Genomic DNA, 25,431 nt, shown 5'->3' with positions numbered 1-25,431 from the left:
GACACCGAGCCCCGGCACTCCCGAGAAACCGTGCTCAGGGCGCGATGCCCAATTTTTCTGAAAAAAATTTATTTCAGAACCCGATTTTTCAGCGCTGCTGAAGAAGCAAGGAGTTCCCTTGCCTCACGGTCACTGTCCGTGTTTGGGTGAATTCTGTTCCCTCGCAGGGCTGAGTTTCCAGGCACACCCCCTGGGTCACAGATGCCCTCACAGGCAGCAGCTACTTTGCTGGGCAAAATCTCCCAATACACCCAGTCACTTCAGCAAACGTGATTTTTCGCCATGCTCAAAACCAGGCTGCTTTATCAAGGAAGAAAGACAAAAAGGAGTGTCTAACAGGCTTTTACTGCCTCATAAAATTCAGCTCAGTCCCATTATCTGTAGCAGAGCTCTGTTAAAGTCCCCGATTTCCATTCTTGACCCAGCTGTTTCTCTTGAAGTCTCCTTGCCTGCTGTTCCCGAACCTGGAGAAGCCTCGTGCCGCCTCCTGGGGATATTCCTCCAGCTCGGGCAGCTCGCTGGCCACCGACAGCTGCCAGCGCCGCGTGTCCCTCCACTGCTCCTGAAAACACAGCAATGCAACCACGCTTTAGGTGCTGCAGGGGTGTGCAAGGCATCAGAAGCAACACTGAATGCAAAGGCATTCCAGACAAATCCCACTCCTGCCAAAACAGGCCACTAGATCCCCCTTGGGAGACACTCACAGCTCTGTGACAAAGGATAAACAATCGCAAGAGGCAAGAGGGAATGAAGTTGACAGAAAACTGGAGAGGCCAAAACACAGACTAGCCAAAGACCATAGAATTTTGTTTAATGAAATCAGGTAATATCATGGGAAGGGAAATGAGAAGAGGTATTTTCTAATGATTATGCTGTGTTCTTTCTAATCACTCTGTTGCCTATGCAAAATCCTTATTAAACCACAAACCTCCTTAACTGCTCCACACTCAATCTTATACAGCAGTTGCCAATTTCCAAATCACCAGGTCTTAAAGCCAGCTCTAGCTACACAAACATACCTGTATATTACTCAGCTCATCAGCAGGGATATCAAAGCACACACCCTAAAACAAACAAACAAACAAAAAGGCACAAATTTACAATGAAAGAATAAAGGCCTCAATAACCAATCCCACTATATATAATTGTGATGGTGTTTGCAGGGGTCTTAGGATGAGGGAAGAAACCAGAATGTTGACTCCATGTTTCAGAAGGCCTGATTTATTATTTTATGATGTATATTATATTAAAACTATACTAAAAGAATAGAAGAAAGGATTTTATCAGAAGGCCAGCTCAGAATAGAAAAGGAATGATCACAAAGGCTTGTGACTGACCAAGACAGTCCAGGCAGCTGGGCTGTGATTGGCCATTCATTAGAAACAACCACATGAGCCCAATCCCAGATGCACCTGTTGCATTCCACAGCAGCAGATAACCATTGGTTACATTTTGTTCCTGAGGCCTCTCAGCTTCTCAGGAGAAAAAATCCTAAGGAAAGGATTTTTCATAAAACATGTCTGTGACATATATTTATTTCTGATACTTTTTTTTAGGAGGCAATTCCTGCATTATCATTTAGGAGTAATGTCTCTAGTAAGTGTTTTAAAGCACTCAACTAATATCAAGCCTTTTTTTCCAATAGCATATGCATAAACAGCATATCCAAGATAGGCTATCACTTCCTGAGAAATGAGTTTGAGTAGGGATAGTGCAGTAGCAACATTCTGTACCAGTAGTTCAGCACTCCAGCCTCAACCCCTGCACAAACTGGCCACATGTGAACACACACAAAGCCCCACATCCCCCCATCCCCAGGGCTGGCCCATCTCACCATCTTCCCCTTGAGGAAACGCATTGCAGACACTTTGTTATCAACCTCCTCCCCGAGCTGCTCCTTCAGCCCCCGCCAGGCATAGCCCATGCTACGCATCTCTATTGAGCACTTCAGCACCATGGTCACAAAGCCCTGCAGGAAACAGAGAAAAACGTTAAACAAGGCTAAACTTGCTGCTAGAAAACAGGTAAAAAACCCCCAAACCACAGTTCTTGCAAAACTGGGTTACCACACCATGAGCTGGGCCACATTCTCCCTAAATGCATTAGAAAACAGAAGAGCTGTACTTTCCTTCAGTCAAGATCTCTTTGAGATCAGGCAATGGCATGCCATGCTTGCAATATGACAAATGTAGAAGATTCTTATCAAGATTCTTGATAAAGAGGAAACTACAATAGCACGAACCAATCTATTTGCTTGTAAAACGTCATTGATTGTAAAATGTCATTAGTTAAACACTCTTAGAGCATCAAAGTCGTCTGTCACTTCAGTCTATGGAGAAATTCTTTCAATTTTCATCACAAGAAAATGTACTGATTTCAAGTTTCTCCTGGGAAGAGCTGATTTCAGCTAAGGAACAAGCAACACAGCAGAAGCCTAGGGAGTAACAGCTATTCAGAAACTCAGCTGAAAAAGCCTGGGAAGGAGATGCCACACAAGCAATTCATGCATCCATCCCTGTCACCAGGGGAGCATCGTCACTTACAGCTGTAGAGTTGAGCAGGGAGCGCTGCTGGATGTGAGCTGCCCCAGAAATGTGTGCCAGGGCTGCAGCCAGGGCAGCCACTGCCCCCTTTTCATCTATCAGCTCTTCAGCTGATTTTCTGAAGTAGTCCACTGCAGAGGGAGGAACGGCCTCCAGCAACCTACACAGTTACAAGATGGGTTTAAAGAGATAAGAAAAAGCCATTGTGAAGTGCAGCCATGTTCAAGACATACCCTAAATCAGTTATTTATGAAAAGGACAGTGGGGAAAAAAAGATAGGAAACTAAGAATAGCTTCTTCTGTAATGCTATTTCTGGTACAACAGCTCCCCCCATCATTTTTCAGGACACAGTGAACCTAACACCATGCCCATCATTGCTTTGTACTGGTCAAATCCTCACTAATTATAATAACCTGCTTCAAGGCAATTTCCACCACAGGGGCAGCAAATGTAAACAGAGCTGCATGGAATAAAAGCCACAACCCTCAGAAATAATACAAGGAAACACAAGCCAGGGCTAAAACACCCTCACTACTGCAGAGTAACTCCTCATTGTACCAAGTATTGCTTTTTGCACACTGCTTCCACCATGTCACCTGAGCAGACAAAATCAGTTTCCCCTCATGACACTATTTCCCTCTTCTGTCACTGATTTCTGATTTTATAAACAAAGGTTAATATTTTCAAAAACTTAGAGAACATTATGTTCTATGAAAAGGTCTGCGTTCAGCACACAGACATTTACTGATACCATCTTATGTTGTCTATACACAGAGCAGCTGACTTCAACTACAACACAGGCAAAGCCATGCTCACATAGAGGCCTGACCCCTTAAAACTGTACATTAAGCTCTAAGCATCTAAAACAACATCTCTAAACCTTTTTTAAGAACAGGCAAATAAACTTACTTTTTGGCATCACTACTTGAAGCTTTAATTACATCTGTAGCAGAGGGAACGCCTACACGCCTAAAGGTAATACCCTGAAATCAAGAAAAGAAATTAAAGGTATTTCCAGCAGTCTCAAATTCAATCCTGTCTAAATCCCATCACTGAGGTCTCTACTTACTGTTTGCAAGATCAACATACTCTTTGCTAAGTCATTTCTAAAGCTAAAATAAAGCTTTTAAGTTGCCAGCTTTGTTATCTGGAGCTACTTTACTCCAATGAACATGCAGACTGTGATGCAAGGGATGGTCTGCCTTAGGCACTCCTGTCCAGCCTGCCTGCTGCCATCCATAGGGGACTGCCAGCATGGGAAAACTCAGGCAATGCAAGAACAGCCCACACAGAAACATTTCCAAACACCAAATATCAGCACTTTAGGCCTCCTCCTTTTATGGGACTGGAGACTCCTGTTCTGCACTCAGCAGCCCATGATTGCAAAGTCTGAGGGTGGCAGGGTCCTTTTAGGAGCTGATTGATTTCCTTAAGCCAGCTCTGAGGTACAACTCACCGCTTTGTGCTCGACCTGTTTCAGCAGATCTTCTTCTCTTCTCTGAAACAAACAAATGCAGATGCCGGTCCGGCCCGCTCGGCCCGTGCGCCCAGAGCGATGGATGTAGGAATCCACATCCTTCAAAATTCAGGGCAATGTGTTATTCAAACTGCTGACATTTCACATTAAACACAAGCTAAACTCAAATTCAGAAGCCTAAGGAGTGATACATTATGTGTTTATACCCAAACTTACACATAAATCACTCAGGTTTGCATGTGCTCCCCTACCCAAAGTAGGCTGCTCAGCTTTAACAAACACTGCTGTCAAACATTTCAAGTTTTTTAAATAAAAACCTCTATTGGAGTTTCAAAAGATGAAAAAAGCAGCAGAAACATTTTAGAATTTTTAAATGAAACTCAGCAACATTCAGAAAGAATTCAGGAAAGTTTCACAATGTCAAAACACACCTTACGAGTTTCCAGAGTAAACAAAACCCAAGACTTTAATCAAAGCTCAAACTGTAAAACTGTAACTACAAAATTTCAGGCCAGGCATTTACAAAAAATCCATGAATTCAAAAATTAATTGGAACAGAACATACTTCTGGTGGGTTATTTCTCTGTTTCATCATTCTGGCACCAAAAAAAGTTAGTCCAATTTTAGTTTCCTCTAATGACTTACTTTTGGTGGTGAGCACTGTATAACCAGGTCAACCTCAGGAATATCCAAACCACGGGCAGCTACATTTGTTGCAATCAGCACTTCAAACACACCATTTCTGAAGCCTTTTAATGTGATTTCTCTCTGTTTCTGTGGAATGTCACCATGCAAGGACTGGGCATCCTGTCAGTAAAACAAGCCATTAACATGACATTTCATGGGAGTCCAGGCTGCAGCATCTAAAGATTAACTGCAAACCCCAAAACACTATGCAGAGCAACAGAAAATAATTACATAGCTGATAGCAAAGGAATAGAAAGCATCCTACTTTGCTGCAGCCTTCTCTGGGATTTACTGTGAAAGCAGCATGGCCAACAGGCAGAAATTATTGCTGCAAGTTTTGAATGGAGATGGTACATGAGATTTCTCTAATACCAGGCAAACAGTGTATTCCCACCACTGTTTGCTCTCCATAAATCAGCACTTAGTATCAAACGGGATTTTCTCTGAAAAATATGCAGCACTTCTCACATTCAGAAAAAGGGCAGTAATTCAAGCAAGCACAGGAGACCTGCTCAACAGATCACCTGTGTTCCAAACAAACTCTTGGCAAACCTTCCAAGGGCAACAAGGCATTTCATTCTACCATATCAGTTGGATTTTCCTGAATGACTGTTCAAAGACCAAATGCCATTAAGAGATGGGAATCCAAACAACACACTAATATTAGATGGGACATGTCCACTACACCAGCTCCTGTTTCTTACAATTATTACTATCTCCTGGTTGTTCAGCATAGGCTGTGTATTTCCTATTGATCCGTGTCCTGCACTATTTTAAAGCTAGAGGACTAATTTCATAATCTCTGTCAAGAGGATGTTTTAACTTCAAAGCTGAATTTTTAGAAACAGCTTTCACAATTCTTAAAACCACACATAGAAACAATTTTCTCCACACCACTGCAACCCCCTATTTATTTCAGGGCATTCCACCCCTGGCAATCCCAACCACTGCTCTCCACTCAGCCCCAGTACCTGTTTGAGAGAAGCATTCATAGCCAACTCATTTGCTTCCTTTTTGGTCTCACAGAAGACAATGGTCCTCCCATGGGTGCCACTGTAGACCTGGATGATGTCCCCAAGAACTCCTGCCCTCTGAGATGAGCGGCACTGTATGGCCAAGTGCTGTTTGGGAAAGAAACAAGAAACCTATGTTAAACCTAAGCCATGCACAGGGCAAACAAAATGAACAAAACAGCATTTTAATTTTTTAAGCTTGCAAATGACAGGTCCCACATGAAAGCTTTGCTTACAAAATCTGTGTGTCAACCATGTGCAAAGTCATTCCACACACCCATTTATAAAGTCAATGCATAACCCATTTTATCAAGGCCACTTGCTCTCAGGACCTGCAGCAGAACTCACCTCCACAGTTGTGGCTGTCCTTTGAGTCTTCTTCCCAACCAGGTCAATCTGTTCATACTCAGCTCTCATGTACTTTTTTGCTACATCATAAACCCATCGTGGACAGGTTGCAGAAAAGAGCAGCGTCTGCGGGTTGTTCTCGGAGCCTGCAAGGAAAGGCCATCGACTTCAGGTATCTCAACAGACCCTGGCACCTGGGCACTGACAAAAGAGCAAGAGCTGCTCTCACACTGACAGGTTTCTGTGTGCACTAACTCTGTACAGGATGTGAAGGAAGACTGCCAGCAATCAGCTTTTCATGGCTTTCAAAGCCATAGTGATTTCTATTTCTAATAATTCAAGCCTTTTCAAAAATTCTGGCACTAGTGCAATGTGGCAAGGAGTTCCACACATTAAAATAACCTCCTTCTGCACCATACCTGGTACCTGACAGCTCTGCTGAACACCCACTACATCAGAAAAGAGCAAATATTCCCTTGTTGTCAGCTTTGTGTGGTGACAAGTGTACAGACAGACCATAACGCCAAGCCTCAGCCCAAGTCCCCTCACTTAGGACAAGGAACACTAGGATAGGGAGTTGGGTTTGCTGCTTTTTTCCTTTTTTTTTTCCACTGGATAGGGAGTTGGGTTTGCTGCTTTTTTCCTTTTTTTTTCCACTCTACTCCTTCAGAGATGCTACTCCACCCCTTCAGCCTTGTGTCACCTCTCTTTGAACCTTTTCCAACTCTACCTTCCCCTTTTCTAGCATCACACAGAGAATTCAAGTTAGAGGTGCACCAGAAGTTTCTAAAGCAGCATAACTACGTTTTCTGCATTGGCCCCTATTCCTCCCCTGATGTCTCAGTTCACCTTTCTTATAGGATGATCCCAAGATCTCTTCCACTTGTTCAGCAAAGCCCATGTCCAACATATGATCCACCTCATCCAAAACAACGTGCTTCACACTGGAAAGTTCCAGCTTGCTGTTCTGAACGTGGTCTTTGATCCGGCCAGGAGTTCCCACCAGAATATCAATGCCACTTTTAAGGACATCAACTGGAAGACAGAGAAACAGGGGCAGTGTCAGACTGCTAAGAGACAACATGATAAAAAGTCAGCAACAGCACACTTCTCACTTCAGAAGCAAAAAGCTGCTGCCCTTTAATATCAGAATAAAGCACAACCTCCAAAGTAACAGACACAGAAGTTAACTGCAGTCCTTCCTGCTCTGTCAGGAGTAGCAGCCAAAGCTCACTGAAGTTACAGGAAATACACCAATCCCCAAGCAACAATCATTTGGCATTAGAAACCTGCAGAGCTCTACTACATGGAAATACTTCTGTTTTCCAGCTAAACTTTGTCACAGAGCCACAGGTACATACACAGCTCTCCCCGTTCTGTGGACTGTCACCTAGTCCTGGTCTGTGTCCACACAAAAACACAATAAAGAAGAAATTAACAGGACTAGACACTTCACAGAACCACAGCCATTCTTTTCCCTAAAGATTTACTGGAACTAAAATAATTCACCCAGGCTGTGTGCTTCCTCTGAAAGCCACACTAACTGAGTTCCCCACTGAAAGTCTGAGGGGGCAAAAAGGCCATTTTTACTCCTGGAGGGCATTTGGAGAAAGTCAGCTCCAACCCATCAGTAACTCTTGGCAGTTACTTACGCTGTTCTTTGTATGGAGCTCCTCCATAAAAACAAGCAATTGACAGCTTCTTTGTGAAATTCTTGAAGTCTTTGGCTACCTGAATGGCCAGCTCCCTGGTTGGAACAAGAACCAACACCTGAAGGGAGAGAAAACCAGACAAAAATGCAGCTGTGTTGGGAGAAGGTGTAGGAGAAAAGAGTTTACTTCATGTCAAACAGCCTGCACTCCCATCTTCATTCTACACTTGCTGCAGAGGTGCCCACAGCTTCCCAGCAACATTAACACTCCCTGCCACAAGGAGCCTCAGAGCCAGCAACAGGGAACAAGGGAAAGTGCTACAAGATAACCAGGACTGGAACAACAGTAATTTTATTTCTTATGTTAAAGTCAGATAAAAGACACTTCAGCAACAACATTACCAAGGGCAATGAAGGTGCAGCTCAGTGTTAAAGGGTAAGAGCAGTCACTAAATCTGGTGTAGTTAGATTTTAAAAGATACAAACACAGCATGATGCACTCCAGCCATACATCCCTCCTTTTCTCCACCAACCTGCCTTCCTCCAGTATCTACCATTCCCCAGAACATTTAAGAATGAACCAGCAGCACAAAGAGCTGAATTAATCTCTTAAAATCTTTCAGGCAGTAAAATTTTTAAATTTACATTGCCCTTATGGTTAATAAAATAAACAGATAAAGCAACAAATCTGCAGTGTGTATACAGCTCTGCAGCCTAATGATAAATACATGCACTGCAATGCATGGGAACAGGGATCTCATCACTGACACCAGGTTACCAATTCCATCCCTGGTAAACTCCACTTGCATCTCCTGAGGATCCAGATATGAGAGGGGGGGGGGGGAAACCCCAAAAGCCTTCAGTTATCACCGTGGAATTTAGAGTGGGAAACAACCTCAGCCAACAGGGACAATTCAGGTGTCTCAAAGAGCCCCTCTGAAGAGGCAGGGGACTGAAGCCCAAAGCTGCAGGCTGTATGTGCAGGGACAATCCAGGTGACTCAAAGAGCCCCTCTGAAGAGGCAGGGGACTGAAGCCCAAAGCTGCAGGCTGTATGTGCAGGGACAATCCAGGTGACTCAAAGAGCCCCTCTGAAGAGGCAGGGGACTGAAGCCCAAAGCTGCAGGCTGTATGTGCAGGGACAATCCAGGTGACTCAAAGAGCCCCTCTGAAGAGGCAGGGGACTGAAGCCCAAAGCTGCAGGCTGTATGTGCAGGGACAATCCAGGTGACTCAAAGAGCCCTTCAGAAGAGGCAGGGGACTGAAGCCCAAAGCTGCAGGCTGTATGTGCCCAAGGACAGCAGCCTGGGAGTTCCTGCTGCAGTGCCCTGTTTGCCCAAACACAGAGTGTGTCATTACTGTGATGCTGCTCAACTCTGTCACATTCTATCTTCTGATCTGAGCAAAGCATTCGCTATCACAAAAACCAGTAAAGGACAAAGAAGTCCCCAAGAGAAAATCCCAAAGCAAGAGTAAAATCACTTTCAAAACCTGCCATGCTCTAAGGTGTTGGTGCAAAGCCTGCAGTGTGAGTTACCTTGGGTGCACGGCCTCTTCTCCCATCCTGGGAGACACTCTGGAGCTTTTCAATCAGTGGAAGGGCAAAGGAAAGGGTTTTCCCAGTTCCTGTTCGAGCTTGAGCAATGACATCTTTGCCATCATATATGGGCTGGAAAGTCTTCACTTGCACAGGGAACAGGTATTTTATACCTCGAGCTGGAAGATAATTGAAAGAGGTTTCACTAAAAGGTGAAATAACAGTCAGAAGTCCTCATACATAAATTGCCCAAACACGAAGGGCACACCACCTCAAATCCTGCACACAACAGAAACTGCAATTTAGAAGAAAACCACATCTCTTTGTGTTTTATTCCTACTCTAGATCAAAAGATGTTCCACCCACACAGTGAGTGTGGAGCATCCACGATGAAATACTGTCTTCTTTGTGATGTACAGTTTAAGGTAACAGGAGAGGAAGGAAAAAATCCAACAAGTATTTTCTGATACTGGTCAAGATTTTGTGGTAGCTGGGTTTTGAAGGCAAGAAGGTGATGTAGCTTGTTTCAAAACATTCTAAAACTTCAAAGAAATTTTGCACAGTGGAAGTGAAACAAGCCATCCAAAAGAAACTTCAGAGCAGGAAAACAGAAAGCAATAAGGAGAATTTTTTCTGACAGACAAGAATTGCACATTTACCCAACACAGGGGACAAGAACCCTACAGCAATTACTTCAACAAAACTAATCACAAAGAGAGATGAAAATGCCCCAAACTATCGGTGAGAATAAACAATCTGTTTAAATAATTGAAAATCTGTTCACACAAGGCAAATATTCTTCATAATCAAAACTCCATTAGGCTTGTCTAAGAAGTAATATTGTAGACAGCAGACTCAGGAACAGAAGTAAAGATACACAGAATGATGCTGATGAGAAATGTGTCTCTAGAATGTCTATCTAGGAATAACCACTCCATGAAGAATCATCTCATATTGAGGCATCTGAAATTAAATAAACCAGAAAACTTTTTTTCTGCTAACAACAGTAGATTCTCCGAATCCACAGTGAGTGCTCATGCCATCCTTACCATACAAATGTAACACAATTTAGGAACATTTACCATTGGCTTATGCAAGTAACAGAGCACAATTCTGACCAAACATTTACAGAAATGAACTAACCTGTGAGAAGGTTGATAGTGTTTTGTGAGAGAGGGAAATTAGAGAAGGCGCCTTCTTTTGCTTCTTCTGTCAGCTCCTAATATGATAAAGAAAACCAAAAAACAGGAAAAAAAAGTAGTATTCCTCCAAGATGAGGGTAGAACATACCCTACAGAGACACTCAATAAAAGCTGTGCATTTGCTTTACAAGCACAATTTAACCAGATACCTCCTTTCTATTCAATGGAAAAGAAAACCTTTTTGATGTAGGCACTTGTCCATATATGCTTGGCAAGTCAGGAAATAGAAACTATTTGTTCAAAATCTTAATTAAAGTCCACTGAAACCATGAGAAAACTGTTTTTCACAATAAAACACATCTGGTGTCACAATTCACTGTGCAAAGCAGGATTTTCCCTCTATGTGTTACACCACGCAAAGTGCTTTACACACGAGTAAATACTTAAAACACAAAATTTGGCTTTTACTTCAGAGATCCAATAGGTCACATCGTTACACCTGAGGTACAAAAAGCAGTCTCTTGATTCATGGTCCCACCTTAGACACAAAACTACCCACAGAAAGGCCCTTGCACGTTTGTGTGAGAAGTATGAATTAATGAGCATAACTGTGGTTATAATAACCATTACAGAATACTTGGCCAATTCCTCTTCTTAGGTGCTGCCATCAGAGAGAGAAAAAGCCATCACAGCACAAAGCAGAGCACGTTTCTGGACCGTGGCTGCCTGTGCAGCAGAGAGAAACCTTTGTGCTGGGGGACACCAACAAGGCGTGACACGAAGAGCAGCACACACGGAAACTGCTCCCTGGCCAGCCGCCTTCCCTGCAGGACATTCACCCGCTCGGGATGTACCGGGAAGGGGAAGCACGTGGGAAGCAGCTCCCACGTGTTGGTGCGTGCACTACGGAGCTTCACTCCCCGCCCCGGACCGAGCCGGATGCCGGGCAGGACGAGAGGCGGGATGAGAGGCGGGATGCCCGGCATTCCTCCATGCCCAGGAACAAGCGCATGTCCGCGGCACAATGTGCCTACGACAGATGCTTCGTGCTCCCACAGTCCCATAACTCAAGTCTCAGCCCACTAATTTCTAGCAGAACGTTAATTAACCAAGGCAAAGGCTCTGCCGGCAAAGCATCCCTACCTCGGCGTCGCTGTCCTGCTCTCGGGCAGCCGGGGATGTCACGGTGCTGCTCACAGCGGCGGCAGATTTCACCGCCTGCTGGGACGCGTCGCTCTCTCCTACCAAGTCGTTCCTCTTCTCCTTGACTGTTTTCGTCTTCTTGGGCACGGGAGGCTCGAAGTCGTCATCCCCCACCCCGCTCTCCTCGGGCTGCGCCTGCTCGGCCTCGGCCTTACCGCGCCGCCTCGCCTTCACCGGCTGCTTCACCTTCTTCCCCGGCGTCTCCTCCTGCAGCGGGAAAGCCGCGGTCACACGGAGGGAGAGAGCCCCTTCCTCCCCGCTGCCCGCCCCAGCGGCCTTCAAGCCCCCCAAGCCCGTACAAAATGGCCGCACCCGCGGCCGCACGTGGCGCTCCCACCTTGACCTTCCTCCGGCGGCCGCGCCGCACCGACTCCGCGGCGGCCGGCGCCTGGGGCTCGGCGGGGCTGTGCTCGGGCTCGGCGGCGGGCATGGCTGCCGGCTGCTCCCCGGGCAGGTGCGCGGCAGCAGCGCTGCTACCACTGCCAGTGGCGGGACCGGTCTCGGCGCGGCGGCCCCAGGACGCGCGCCCCGCCCCGGCGCGCAGGAAGTGAGACGGGCGGGCCGGCCCGCGGGGCAGCGCCGCCAGCAGCGGCAGCAGCGGGCCCGCCCCGGCGCCGCACAGCCAGCCCAGCCGCCGCCCGCCGCCGCTGGCCGGGACCGCCGCCGCCGCCGCCGCCGCCCGCGCCGCGGGGAGCCCGAGCCGCGCCGCCCGACCCCACACGGCCCCCATGCGGCCGCCGCTCCCGCACCGCCCCGCACCGCCCCTTCCGCCGCGCCGCCCCCGGGCCTTCCGTCAGCTCCTCTGCCACCGTGAGCTCCCTCACGGCGCGCTCCACACAGCTCCCCTCACGGACCGCTCCAGGGCTCTGCTCCACACAGCTCCCCTCACGGACCGCTCCGGGGCTCTGCTCCACACGGCTCCACTCACGGACCGCTCCTCACGGTCCGCTCCACACAGCTCCCCTCACGGACCGCTCCAGGACTCTGCTCCACACAGCTCCCCTCACGGACCGCTCCTCACGGCCCGCTCCACAGAGCTCCCCTCACGGACCGCTCCTCACGGTCCGCTCCACACAGCTCCCCTCACGGACCGCTCCAGGGCTCTGCTCCACACAGCTCCCCTCACGGACCGCTCCAGGGCTCCCCTAGTTGCCCACCAAACCGGGCTCGTTCCCCGGTGTGCAACAAGCCGATAATGACACACTCGAGAGAGACCCGAATGATTTCCGAGCTGCGCAAACCCGGGTGCTCGGTGGCGTTGTACAAGTGTGGCACCACCATCATTCGTGCACAGAAATTCAGGGTTAGGAACGTGCACAGCCCCTCCATAAGAGTTGGTTAGTGCTTTCCATACAAGTAATCCCAGATAACATCTCCACGTGCTCAGGAGAAGGGACTTGACCCCCTAGGAAGGTGCCTGTCTGACCCATAGCCCTGATTTTTAGTTACTAAATATTAAAATATAGTTCACCCATAGGATATGTGGACCTTGAGTACTTTGCCAACCCAACAATGTATACATGGATATACATAAACATACTGATTCACTTTATCCTTAAAGCTTGTTAGCTCCAGGATGTCCTAGAGTAAGGGTTGCTGCTATTTGTTCCACTGATTAGGCTTGAAAACATACAACGATCTTACACTGAAGAACATCCTTACCTATGTGATAATCCTGACATATTCCACATTTTGCAACACTCTCACAGGGTTATGGGTCTCCCTCACAGTTCCTGCTCCTCAGGGGGCTTCCCCCCCATGCTTTTGAAACTGCATTTCCTACCCCCATTTTATAAGGAATGATAATCTGGGCCAGAAACTAAAAACTACTAAGTTTTAGGGAAAGAAGAGCTTCACTACAAATCCACAAAATGAAAACCAAATGGATTTCTTTTTCTTTCAAGTTTTCTTTTCTCCTGCTGCCACGCTCCCCAATCCTCCCCACATCTCCATCTGCAAAATACTGCTTCAAATACGTGACAACAAAATATGAAGTTGTAAAATAATATTTAATTTTATCAGAAAATGTACAGGTTTGAGCAGCAATTCAGATCTATGTATTATACAGTGAACCAGGCTACAGTTTTGAACGCAACAGACATATTATGGAAAGATTCAAAGAGCAATATGAGAAACAAAAGAAACAATTATTTTTTTCTTGCAGGTTTTTTGCGTTTTTTTCCTTTGTACTTTTTTTTTTTAATGACCAGAACCTTGTTTATGAGCAAAGTAGTACTGACAAAAAAAAATATCTTAATGAAGTATTTTCTCCAATGGTACGAATACACAGAAACAGCCTAGTGTAATGTAATATAAAATACTTCAGTCCCATTTTTTTCTCACTTCTGGATTGTTGGAAGTTAATGTTCAAAGGCTCTGCTGAAACTTCGTTTCTGGCCTCTGCTTCTGAACCTGTTTCTACCAGAGCCGCCACGCCGACCGTTCCTGGAGCTGGAGAAGCTTCGGCCATTCCCTCCACCACTCCCTCCTCCTCCTCCTCCTCCTCGTGCAGACTCGACCAGCTCTGGTAATTCAGTGGCCACACACAAACGCCAGTGTTTTGAATCTTCCCACCTTGCCTGTGGGAATGGAGTCAGACACAGCAAGTTAAATTCTAGGAATACAAATACAGGGTATGTAATAATTATTAATTCTGCTCAAGTGAAAAGCTAAAATTATGAGCTGATGTATGGGGTTCAAGCTTCTAACTGAAGGGATCAATAATTTTGGCATGGTAATACTAATGGCTACCAAGCAAAAATATGAATTCACTTTACTGTGGAGAGAATTCTGGGTGAAAACCGGAGGCAGGGAATACAGAAAAGGGGATTAAAGCTTGCTACCTACAAAGATGAATCCAGCACCACTTTTCTCAGTGCTAATGTTTCAAGTTACAGACTTTTGGTCACAGGGGAATGCCTTAGAAAAGAAACACTGTGAGCTTGTTCTGTTCTTCCACCAATCCCTTCCTAGCAATCCCTTTTGCCACCAGGAAAGGCAGGATAATGGCTACATGTTTTCAGTCTAATCCACTCCAGCCAGTTTCACCTTCAGCCTGCTGCACCCAGAATTTCCAATGAACGTACCTCTATGTCTTTTTGGTCTGCCACAGGAACATCAAAGCACACACCCTAAGAAGAAAGACTCATTTTAATGCATACAAAGTAAGCATTTTAAGATACTGCAACTAAAAACAACAGAGCCCACAATTCCACACCTGACAGGCACTTTTAGAACTCACTGTCCTAAGAAAAGCTTTTCTGTTTTGTCATTAAGGCAGAGTTAACACACTTCATACCTTATACCTATTCTGCTATCCCCACAGCCATGCATTATCCTACCTCCTGAGCATGCCAGCAGAGCCCTAAGCACTAAAAAAACAGATTGAGCCCCAGCATCAACAGTGCCTGGAACAGAGAAAAAGACCAAACAGCTCCCCTGACGATTGCTAAGAAAAGGCTGCAATCACAAGAGCCCAGTATCAAAGAAAGCAAACAGCAAGTTACCATTTTTCCCTTGAGGAAACACATCCTGTTCACCTTCCGATCAATGTCATCACCCAGCACCTCTCGCAGTCTCCGCCAGGCATAGCTCATGTTGCTTATTTCTTCAGAGCAGCGTAGGATCATTGTAACAAATCCCTGAAAAGAAACGGGGCATGTTCCACTCAGGCAGAGGAATAAGCTTCAGCACATATATCAGACAGGAGAAACTTGCCAATTTACAGTTTAGTAATTAAATCTTCAAGTAGGTACTGTTACAGGGCATCAAGTATCCTCACAGCCACTATATTATTGCTTTTAACAACATCAGTAGTTCCTAGTGGTTTAAGTATATAGTTCTTAAACAAAATGGTCAGGAGATAAATAATTCTCTGTTCACACAACACAGAGGTGTGTTGCTTCTTTCCAGTTCCAAGAGAAGCATTAAGGCATAGCCCCTTCCTTACCACATCCGAGTTCAGCAGTGAGCGCTGCTCAATGGAAGTAGCACCCGAAATATGGGCCAGGGCTGCAGCCAGAGCATTAACTGGTCCCTTCTCTTTTATTAGCAACTGAGCAGATTCTCTGAAATACTCAATAGCAGTCTGAGGAACAGAATCCAGGCACCTAAGTGGTTAAAGCAAAAAAAATATGAACAATTTATACACCATTAGGCTCTGGAATAGAAAAAAATCACAGTAGTCTAAGATTTCAACAGTGCTCAGGAAGTTCAAAGAGACAGTAAAGAATAATTCAAACAGCCCTTCTGAAGAAGGCAGGAGGATACAACAGGGCTTGAGTCCCACACACACCTCATGGCATCTTTGCTGGAAGCTTTTATTATGTCTGTTGCAGTAGGAACACCAACACGCTTGAATGTAATGCCCTGAAATTTGAAAGGCAAAAGACAAATAAAAATTGCAGACCATAAATAATTCAGTTCTAAAGAAGCAGTGCTGAACTCCAACACAACAAGCATTTAATTCTGTAATTTTTCTTCTTATTTTCATTTTTTAACGTCCAATTTTTCCTAGTGAAAACTGTAAGGTTAAGATTACAGGAAAACAGTAACACTTAGAAGGCTTTTATGTACCAGATCAGTTTAAATGACTCGGTGATCTTAGACTGAAAACAGAAACCACTTGGGTACATTTCTGGGGAAAATAGAGTCCTACAAATTCTAAATTACTACTTTTAGTCTAATAGATTTGGATTTAAGTACAAATTCCAGAGCCTTAGTCTAAATGTAACACTGCTTTATGTGCCAGGAATAAACCATATCATCACAACCACATACTTAATTGTTGAGGAAACTAGCCTATGGAACACTGAACAAAGTGCAAAAATGAAAGTAACAGCTCTCAGGAAAGCTGCACATATGAACATCACTGATCAGATGATACCCAGGGTGAACACCACACAGAAATACTGCGAGTTTTTCCTCATTTCCACAAGGACAACCTTAGTGGCATTTGCTGAAAGCAGTGGGTGTTAGAATCTGCAGTGCTCTCCCTGCTGCACAGTGACACTGCAGCCACCTTCCTCAAGGTACCCAAAGCTCCTTTGGGTGCTTTATGATGTGCAGTTGAAGCAATGAGAGTTTTGAGTGAGAAGCAAGCTGTACTGTACCGCTTTCTGCTCCACGTGTCTCAGCTGGTACTCCTCCTTGCGCTGGTAAAAGCAGATACAGATCCCGGTGCGCCCAGCGCGGCCCGTGCGCCCCGAGCGATGGATGTAGGACTCCACATCCTTCAGAAACAGAGGGCCTGTGAGTCACCTAATTCACTGGCATGTCATCAATTCATTGCATCCACATCCCTTGTGGCAGCCATTACAGTTAAGCCTGAACAATGCACAGTAAGTGCATCACAGAATTAAATCACAAAACGTTGTTTCACTAGTATTGACCAAACAGGCTTTTCCATAATAACCATCTAGGAATCATGGCTTGAAAACCAGAGCCATGAGCATGGATCAACTTTGCTTTATGCATCTCCACACATTTGGAGTGTGTGTACTTCTGCAACAATCCCATTCCCTCCTGCACATGCACAGGAGCGTTTTTGCAAGTATTAATATCTTATTCACTGAAACATTACATTGTTTCTTTTAAACCCTCTTAATTTCAGCACCAATGTTCTCACGGTTGTGGTCCACCCCTCACATTCACCCCCATTCAAGAGAATCATTCCTCCCACTGCTCCCAGCCTTGCAATCACCACACCCAGCTTCCAAGGAAGGCTTTGAACAGCCTCATAAGATGACATTTTAAGGAAATAATCTTTAAACATACTAGGGACTAACACACTCCCAAAAAATCTTTGAAGAAACTGCTTCTACATATCTGGATGTTTCTCTCCCTTAAGCACAAAGCTGATGAACTCTGTGTGATCAATACCATCAGCTGATAGCATTACACCACTTGGAAACAAGACACCAGATTATTACAAGACATGCAACATAACAGTCTCCTACCTTTGGTGGTGAGCTCTGTACAACCAGGTCAACTTCTGGGATATCTAAACCACGGGCAGCTACATTGGTTGCAACCAGAACTTTAAATGAACCATTTCTAAAACCCTTCAGTGTGATCTCTCTCTGCTTCTGAGGAATGTCACCATGCAACGACTGGCAATCCTGAAAAACAGTATTATTTTAGAACCATACCAAAATCCAAGACAGTGCTCCATTCTATGGTCAGTTTTGGGTACAAAATCTTGGTGTTTGATAGGTACTGAGTGGCAAGGTAAAGAAGAAGAACTGAATTACTCAAGTGCAATATATAAATATACCCAAGTATATTTTAGGTGTCTCACAATATGTACTCAGTAATTCTTATTCATATACCTCAAAGGCCTTTAACAATGGCAGGAAAACAGAACTGCAATGTGTGTCTCAGCTCACATCTAATTACTGTGACATATGAAAACCCTGCCCTGACTTGCCATCCACACACTCTATGCAATGCTTGGCTGTTTCAAAACAGTCATCTACAATTTTTGTTTCATGTCCACGAGAAAGAATGAAATCCTGTCTGACCACACACAAAAGCCTGCCCTATGCACTTCGAAACTCTCTCTTTAAAACTTACTCAGCATGGGTCTGGTATCAACACGGGGTTGATACATCTCTGACAGGTTTTGTTACTTAATACACCTGATAAAATACCTGTTTGATTGAAGCATTCAGAGCCAGTTCATTTGCCTCCTTTTTGGTCTCACAGAAGACAATGGTCCTCCCATGGCTGCCACTGTAGACCTGGATGACATCTCCAATAACCGCAGCTCTCTGAGACCAGTGACACTCTATTGCCAAATGCTACAGAAAGAAATTCCAGTGATTAGCTTCTGTAAAGTTAAGATTCTTTTAAAATACATTTGGAACTGTTAAATACAGAAATAGTAAAGAGTTACACAGTTCCCTAATGGGAAAAATGTGCTAACTCACGACCCTGGAACATCCAAAATCCATAAGGTTCTTATTTATGCTCACCACAATTAGTCTAATGTTCAGCAAAATAATTACAGTGAGAGAAAATCAGGCCTCGAGCATATATGTATTATATATGTATTATATGTATTATATTCCATATATGTATTCTATTCCTTGCTATGGTATTTACTGCACAGCAAGCAAAGGGCTGCTGAGGTGAGATACTACAGGAAGGTTGAAACAAAGAATCTTGTATACAGAACAGCAGAAGGCAGCTGATGTCCATGGAGAATTAAAGCAGCAGGCTGATGTTCATGTGTGCTTTTTGCTTACAGCTTGGATAAATTCAGGTACTGCTTTTTTCTGAAAACCCACAAAACTGACAAGAAAATCTTCCCTCTACCTGTAATGTGAGAAGACAGATCCTAAACCTAAAAACAACTTGACCAGCTGTAACAAGCCTTATGCTTGGAAAAAAATCTCAAAACAACTTCCCACATCACTGTGATAATGCACCTTAGGAAGAGGTGACCTTTTGTAGCATAAAAGAAAAGGGAAAAAGCCTGAAAACATTTCACATGAGCTTACTCACTTCTACTGTTGTGGCAGCCTTCTGAGTTCTTTTCCCAATAAGGTCAATCTGTTCATATCTGGACTTCATGTATTTCTTAGCCACATCATACACCCAGTGTGGGCAAGTGGCAGAGAACAGCAGTGTCTGGGGATTGTCTTCAGAATCTTAACAAAAAACACAAAACAATGTTTCACAAACCTCATATATTTCACCTAACAGATGTACACAAGTTGATTATATGGGTGATTAAAAATGAGGATAAATATCAGTACCTAACGTAAAGAAGAGAATTGAGCTTTTTAAATTTATGCATTACCAACACCTGGAGTAAAAAACATTCTAGAAAGTCTAAATCATTTCAAGATTATGAAAAAGTTACTCCAGTCTGTTTTCAAGCAGTGAAAAGGGCAAAAAGCTAATTCCTTTTAATTTGAAGAAGTCCAAGCACAACTTAAAGATAGGTGCCAAAGACATTTATTTACAGACCTGGACTTCAAGCTTTGCACATGTTCTGTGAATGACTCCCACATATTCACAATACATTCATATTCAGTCATTTCTAAACAAAATCACCTTATACCTGAATTTTTGCCAACTAAATTATTACTAATATTTCTTACTATTTGCTTAAATATTGAGATTACCCTTCTTGTATGCAACTCTTAAAATGTCTTCCACTTGCTCAGCAAATCCCATGTCCAGCATCTGATCAACTTCATCCAGCACAACGTGTTTGACCTTGGTAAGGTCCAGCTTGCCATTCTGCAGGTGGTCCTTGATCCGACCAGGTGTCCCCACCAAAATGTCAATGCCACTTCTCATGAGGTCAACTGGCAAACAGGGAACACAGAGGTAGCAGTGAACCAGGGAGCACTCCCTGCAATTAACTCATGGTAATTACAAAACAGCTTCTTAAACCATTCATAAGTACTCTCCTTACAAAAGTGAGAGTAAATGATGAACTGGAAGAGAAAATCTGGAAAAAATGTAAGGTAGGAAATCTACTTCTCTTCCTGAAGGACAAAAAAAAAGAATTTACCACCCTCCCCTCTCTCTGTGCTTTAAAGTAGCAATGCTGAGCTTCTTTTATTCTTTAGAAATAGTAAGCTCTTCCCAAACTATCTACTTTAACTGGAGACTTTTGAAAAAATTATTTATTTAACTATCCAAATTACTGAAATCAACTCCTTCCTGAGGTTCTGTAGTAGAAAAAAAAATCATCCCTAATGTCTCAAGATGTATCACAATGAAAGAGCTCACTCTCATTCCTTGTTTACAATCACCAAGGCAGTAAATTATGCTATCACAACAATTTCTTCTCCACTTTACAAATCCTCTGCATATCCCTTATCACATGAAAAAACACAGTCACAGCTGTAAGACTAAACTTCTTTAATGGGTTTACAAGAACCTAAAATGGGTTTACAGGAACCTAAACCCAGATACAGGTTATATGCACAGCATACTCTGTTTCACTTTAATTTAAGGTATATGAGTAGATAAGTAACACCAAGAACATAAACTGAGAACCACAGCTATTTATCTCCCCAAGAAGATACATTTTGAACTGCTGAATTTCCCATGAACAGTCTCCAGCTCTTGAGTTGTGTGTGTCTGCAAAGACCCAACTGCACTTCTTAAATATGGCAGTCAATCAATACTTAAATTATTAGTCCTAAGAGTCACTTACTTTGTCCATTATAGGGAGTTCCTCCATAAAAACAACCTACTGACAGCTTCCTTGTGATATCCTTGAAATCTTTGGCAACCTGATTTGCCAGCTCTCTTGTAGGACAAAGAACTAGAACCTGCAGAGAAAAAAAGACAAAACTGATGATTTCTCAGCATGGCTTCTGCCAAGAAACCATTAGACTTCTGATCATGAATTTAGATCTGACCCTTTGTAAAATTAAAAAAAAAAATCTGTTTACAATAATTATCTAAGCTAAGGCTGGAGAAACACACTGCTCTAGTTTCTTGTAGTGAGACTTGACTCTTGCCATTAAACTCTTCAACATACACTCATTTAGGACAGGCTAACTTCTTTTTGAACAGGATAGGTGGGACTTAAATCTTATTTAGCTTTGGCTCCTGAACAGACAAGCTACAAGTTTTCTTCTCCATGTGCATTTGCTGTTTGAACACAAGACTGAAGGACGTGGGTAACAAAAGGGCTTTGCTTCACAGTCCTGTGAGAAGGTGCAAGGAAGAGCTGTCAGCTGTCTCTCAGCTTCCCTGGGGCTCAGGGAAACATAAGTTCAGCCTGAGAGCTGCTGTGCTAATCCATAGCCTGCAGAGGCACCCAGGGAGCCATCCTCCCTTGCAGTATGCAGCCCTCCCTGCAGGCAGGTGAAATAACTGTGTTCAAAATGTGCCTGAAGCACTGCTCTCCAACCTGGGATCAGTCACCTCACAAAGAACATTAACATCCTTATCCCAGTACCTCCTCCAACACCAGAACTCATTACCAAGAGCAGGCAGCAGTGCCTTATGGTAAAGTGAGGTCTGGAATCTTTTGCCAGGCTTATGTCTCCCTTCCTTCTCCAAAAGACTGTGCCAAATGTAGAGACAGCATTCTCAGTCACCCCAGCAATGTGATGGGCAGATGCACACAAACCTGCTAGTGCTACTTTTGGAAGGCATTTCAGGTGATCTGTGAGATGACTGACAAGATGAAACAAACTGACAAAAATTATTAATGAGGATGAGCTCAGCTTTGGCCTCTCTCGTTTTTTTGGAGGCATCATAAGAATTCAGTGAAAAACCACACATGGTATTCTTAGCAGAATGAACACAGCTCATAACAAATCTGCATTCTCTAGAGCAGAAGCTTCAACATTTGGTGGTGTTCCTAGTGAAAACTAGGTCTATTTTTAAAACCTCCCACTGTTTACATGTTTTAGAAAGAAACATGTTTGAGTAGACAGCTTTTAACAAGCTGTCAAGTTACAATTAGTAACTAATCTGTTAGCAATTTAGGAGAAAAAGAAGCATCCAGGAGCCACTAGCCCTGAACTGGTAACGTGACTGAGCAAAATTATACAGGAACACGTTGTACACCTGTAGTTTTGGTCTCCCTGTGGCAGAAAAAGGAACTGACAAGTGGATAGAGCAGTTGTGCTGCTTGTTCTTCATCAGAGGCTGGGAGGCAGCACAGGATACAGTGGACACAGCTTTCAAATCACCTTTAATGTGGGTTAGCTTAGCCCTGCACAGACCTGAAATACCTGAATCATTTAGATGTGAGACAAAGCAAATCCCCATCCTAGGCAGGCACTGTTACCTTTGGTGGACGGCCTCTTCTTCTTTCCTGTGAGTCTCCCTGAAGCTTTTCAATCAAGGGAATGGCAAAAGAGAATGTCTTCCCTGTTCCAGTTCGTGCTTGAGCAATGACATCCTTGCCAGAGTACACTGGGTTGAAGGTCTTCACTTGCACGGGGAACAGGTACGTCACTCCTCGAGCTGTGGCAATTTCAAGAGATTTCCTTAATATGGTCATTTTACAACTGTTCTTTTAGACTCTTCAGTGGAAATCACTGCAAGAAGAACTCCCATCAACTCTAGAGTAAGTCAGGAGTGTATCATCACCTCCACTGATTTATTTGATCACATGAGTCATCTGCAAAGAGTGCCCTGGGACTGTCGGTTTTATTCTGCCACTTCACCCCAGCAGACACAGTGCTAGCTAGGATAGAGGAAGTTATCAGCCTTTATGAGAGACTGTCAGCACTGTGCCTTTATTTATGCAATACTCCTTAGCTATCTGTGAAAACCTCTTCCTTTCAAATAATTCACACCTCAAAACCCCTTCTGTTCTTAACTCGTACCAATTCACATATAAACAAACACCAGATACTAAATATAACAGGCTTTCCTTTATTCACACCAAAATAACCTTTAATTGAAAAATTCTCACACATCTTTATTTTTCCCTTGGCTCATGTTGTTTAGAAATTTTTGCAAAGGCTGAACTGGACAACACTGCAAACAGGAAATTGTGTGTTCAAAGGTGTATTTAGAGCAGGCAATCAATGTCTACTGCACAGCATCCTTGCTTGTATAGGCATGAGTAGAGCACATCTCAAAGCTTATTGATCCAGGGGGTTTGAGCATAAAAACACAACAGAGATCACTGACATTCCATGGTCACACCTTACCAAGAAACTTACCTTGAAGAAGCTGGACAGTTTCTTTGGAAATAGAAAAATTGGAGAAAGCACCCTCCTTCTGTTCTCCAGTCAACTCCTGTTAGGTAAACAATAACTCAGGTAAGATTCCACATGAGCACCTCATGACTTTTAGTAAATTCAAGGTAATTCAAGTAAATTCAGCACAGGCACTGGTATCATACTCTTCAGGGACAGTGTCACAGCTGCAGCTAAAGAGCCTTCTTTGTTTTAACATCCTATTTCAAATTTGGACAAAGCTAGCAAAAGTGATCTGTAGGTTAAAGCTGTTTCATATCTAACAGCACAGTAAATGCAAACCACTCAAACCAAAACTGCAAACAGTGAATTAGAATCACACAATATCATGAGTTGGAAGGGACCCACAAGGATCAAAGTCCAACTCCTGGCTTTGTGCAGGACAACCCCAAAAATCACATACACCTCGTGATGCTGAATCATAATAAAGCTGTATCTCAGTGCAATCTGTCTGTCCAGCAACAGCCACCACAGCACCAGGCTGCTGAAGTGAGGAAACCACGATGCACTGATCCAACACCTCAGCACTTTCATAATTAAAAATTCTTGAAAATTCTTGGCAGATTGAACAATTCAAGAACTTTAAATCTTGACATTTTACAGCCCTTTCGACTGATTAGGAAAGGGGAGGAAATGGAATATAACCCTTCTAAATTTGGCCGTGTTACATTGCAGGAGTTAAAAGCCCCAACACATCACTATAACTAAAACCAGCCATGAGCTTTACCTGATCCTGCTCGCTCTCACTTTCGCTCTCACTTGACGTTTCACTGGAACTACTCTGCCGGCTTCTGCGAGAGGATTTGCTGCTAAGGGACAATCTCGATTTCTCCAGGCTCTCCTCTTTCGTGTGACCGTTCTGTTTACTGACACTCTTTGATTTCTTGGGTTTCGGGGCATAACGCTCCTCATCCGATTCCTCGCTGTCATCTGTCTGAGTCTTTCCCCTCTGAAACTTGTCCCGGCGTTTAGATTTCTTCTCCTTTTTCTCCTTCTGACAAGGCACAGAGCAAATGAAAACACACGCTCGTGGATCCAAGCGACACGGAACAGAGAAGAGGGCGCAGAACAGTTAAAGCTTCAAGTGCACGTTCTAGTTACTGACGGGGGCGGTGGTGACACAAGGCAACAGATCCCTGCCGGCCGCCGCCGCTCAGGAGACACGTTACCGACCACGAGACAACCGGGCCTTGGCTTTCGGGGCGCTGCCCCGCTCCGGCTGCCGGGCAAAGCGCGTCCCGGGCTCCCGGCCGCCTCCGGCAGGCCCAGCGCGTCCGGCGGGGCCGCCCCGACACGCGGCGAGGAGGCCTCGGCCCGGCCCGCCCGCGCACGTGGCCGCCCGGCCGGGGCCGCCCCGCGGCCGCGCCGCGCACGCCTGGCCCGGCCCGCGCCACCGGCGGTGCGGGCGGCCGCCACCCGAGGCCGGACTCGCCGGGCGCCGGCCTCAGCGGGCGGGCGCGGCCAGGCCGTACCCGGAGCCCTTCCCTGGTACCTTGTGCCGCCGGCGGCCGCTCTCCGGGACCCCCTCGGTGTCCATGGAGCAGTCGGAGCCCGACTCGGCCCCGCTGCTGCTGCTGCACCGGGTGGCCTCGGGCATCTCCGCTCGCCGCCGCCGCCGCTCCGCCACGCCGCGCTCCGCACCAGCCGCGCGCCCGCCGCGCGTCACGCTCCGAGCGGCCCCGGCGCACGCCAGCCAATGGACGGCGGATCCGGCAGCGTGGGGGCGGGGCCACGCCGTCCGACAGCCAATCGCCTGTGGCCGTCGGCGTAGGACCACAACTCCCGGCGTGCCACGGGAGACAACGCGAGGACTGCAAGTCCCGGCGCACCCCGCGCGCGCCGTACGCCGGGAGGGGGCGGCCGCCATGACGGGTCCGCCATGACGGGGCCGCCATGAGGGCTCGCCATGAGGGCTCGGCCAGTCCCGCCGGCCCTGGCAGGGCCCTGCCTTCCCCAGAGCAAACCTCCGGCAGCTTTACGAGCTGACGGCTTCAGCCTCCGTAACTACCGCAGAGTAGTGAACTACCGTTCAGTAGTAGTGAAAAGTCTGAAGTAGGAAAGGGCACTGTGAGCAAATGACTAAGATTTAAAATCCACAAGCGTGTGGTGATACGCAGCATGAGCCCAGCACAATCTG

General features: G+C 45.2%; 2 protein-coding genes across 2 annotated transcripts; both read right to left on the bottom strand.

Annotated features, from left to right (window-relative positions):
* Positions 1-47: 47 nt before the first annotated feature.
* On the bottom strand, positions 48-12,331 carry LOC136559233 (nucleolar RNA helicase 2-like). The gene is made up of 15 exons (XM_066554284.1): positions 11,939-12,331; positions 11,542-11,808; positions 10,400-10,475; positions 9,257-9,435; positions 7,722-7,839; positions 6,919-7,104; positions 6,070-6,215; positions 5,680-5,829; positions 4,667-4,828; positions 4,001-4,120; positions 3,454-3,527; positions 2,544-2,703; positions 1,835-1,969; positions 1,020-1,064; positions 48-562 (listed from the first exon to the last, which is right to left on the bottom strand). Exons 1-15 carry the CDS (start codon positions 12,329-12,331, stop codon positions 395-397), a joined length of 2,379 nt encoding a protein of 792 aa, XP_066410381.1. The 3' UTR covers positions 48-394.
* A 1,260-nt stretch (positions 12,332-13,591) lies between these two features.
* LOC136559574 (nucleolar RNA helicase 2-like) lies at positions 13,592-24,940 on the bottom strand. The gene is made up of 15 exons (XM_066554879.1): positions 24,787-24,940; positions 24,022-24,288; positions 23,259-23,334; positions 22,373-22,551; positions 20,780-20,897; positions 19,734-19,919; positions 19,108-19,253; positions 18,252-18,401; positions 17,559-17,720; positions 16,713-16,832; positions 15,896-15,969; positions 15,551-15,710; positions 15,108-15,242; positions 14,688-14,732; positions 13,592-14,180 (listed from the first exon to the last, which is right to left on the bottom strand). Exons 1-15 carry the CDS (start codon positions 24,889-24,891, stop codon positions 13,962-13,964), a joined length of 2,142 nt encoding a protein of 713 aa, XP_066410976.1. The 5' UTR covers positions 24,892-24,940; the 3' UTR covers positions 13,592-13,961.
* Positions 24,941-25,431: the final 491 nt, after the last annotated feature.

Source organism: Molothrus aeneus, chromosome 8 (assembly GCF_037042795.1).
Source record: "Molothrus aeneus isolate 106 chromosome 8, BPBGC_Maene_1.0, whole genome shotgun sequence".
NCBI classification, from domain to species: Eukaryota; Metazoa; Chordata; class Aves; order Passeriformes; family Icteridae; genus Molothrus; species Molothrus aeneus.
Note: the sequence above shows the minus strand (reverse complement) of the source record. Positions and strands in the feature narration are given on the sequence as shown.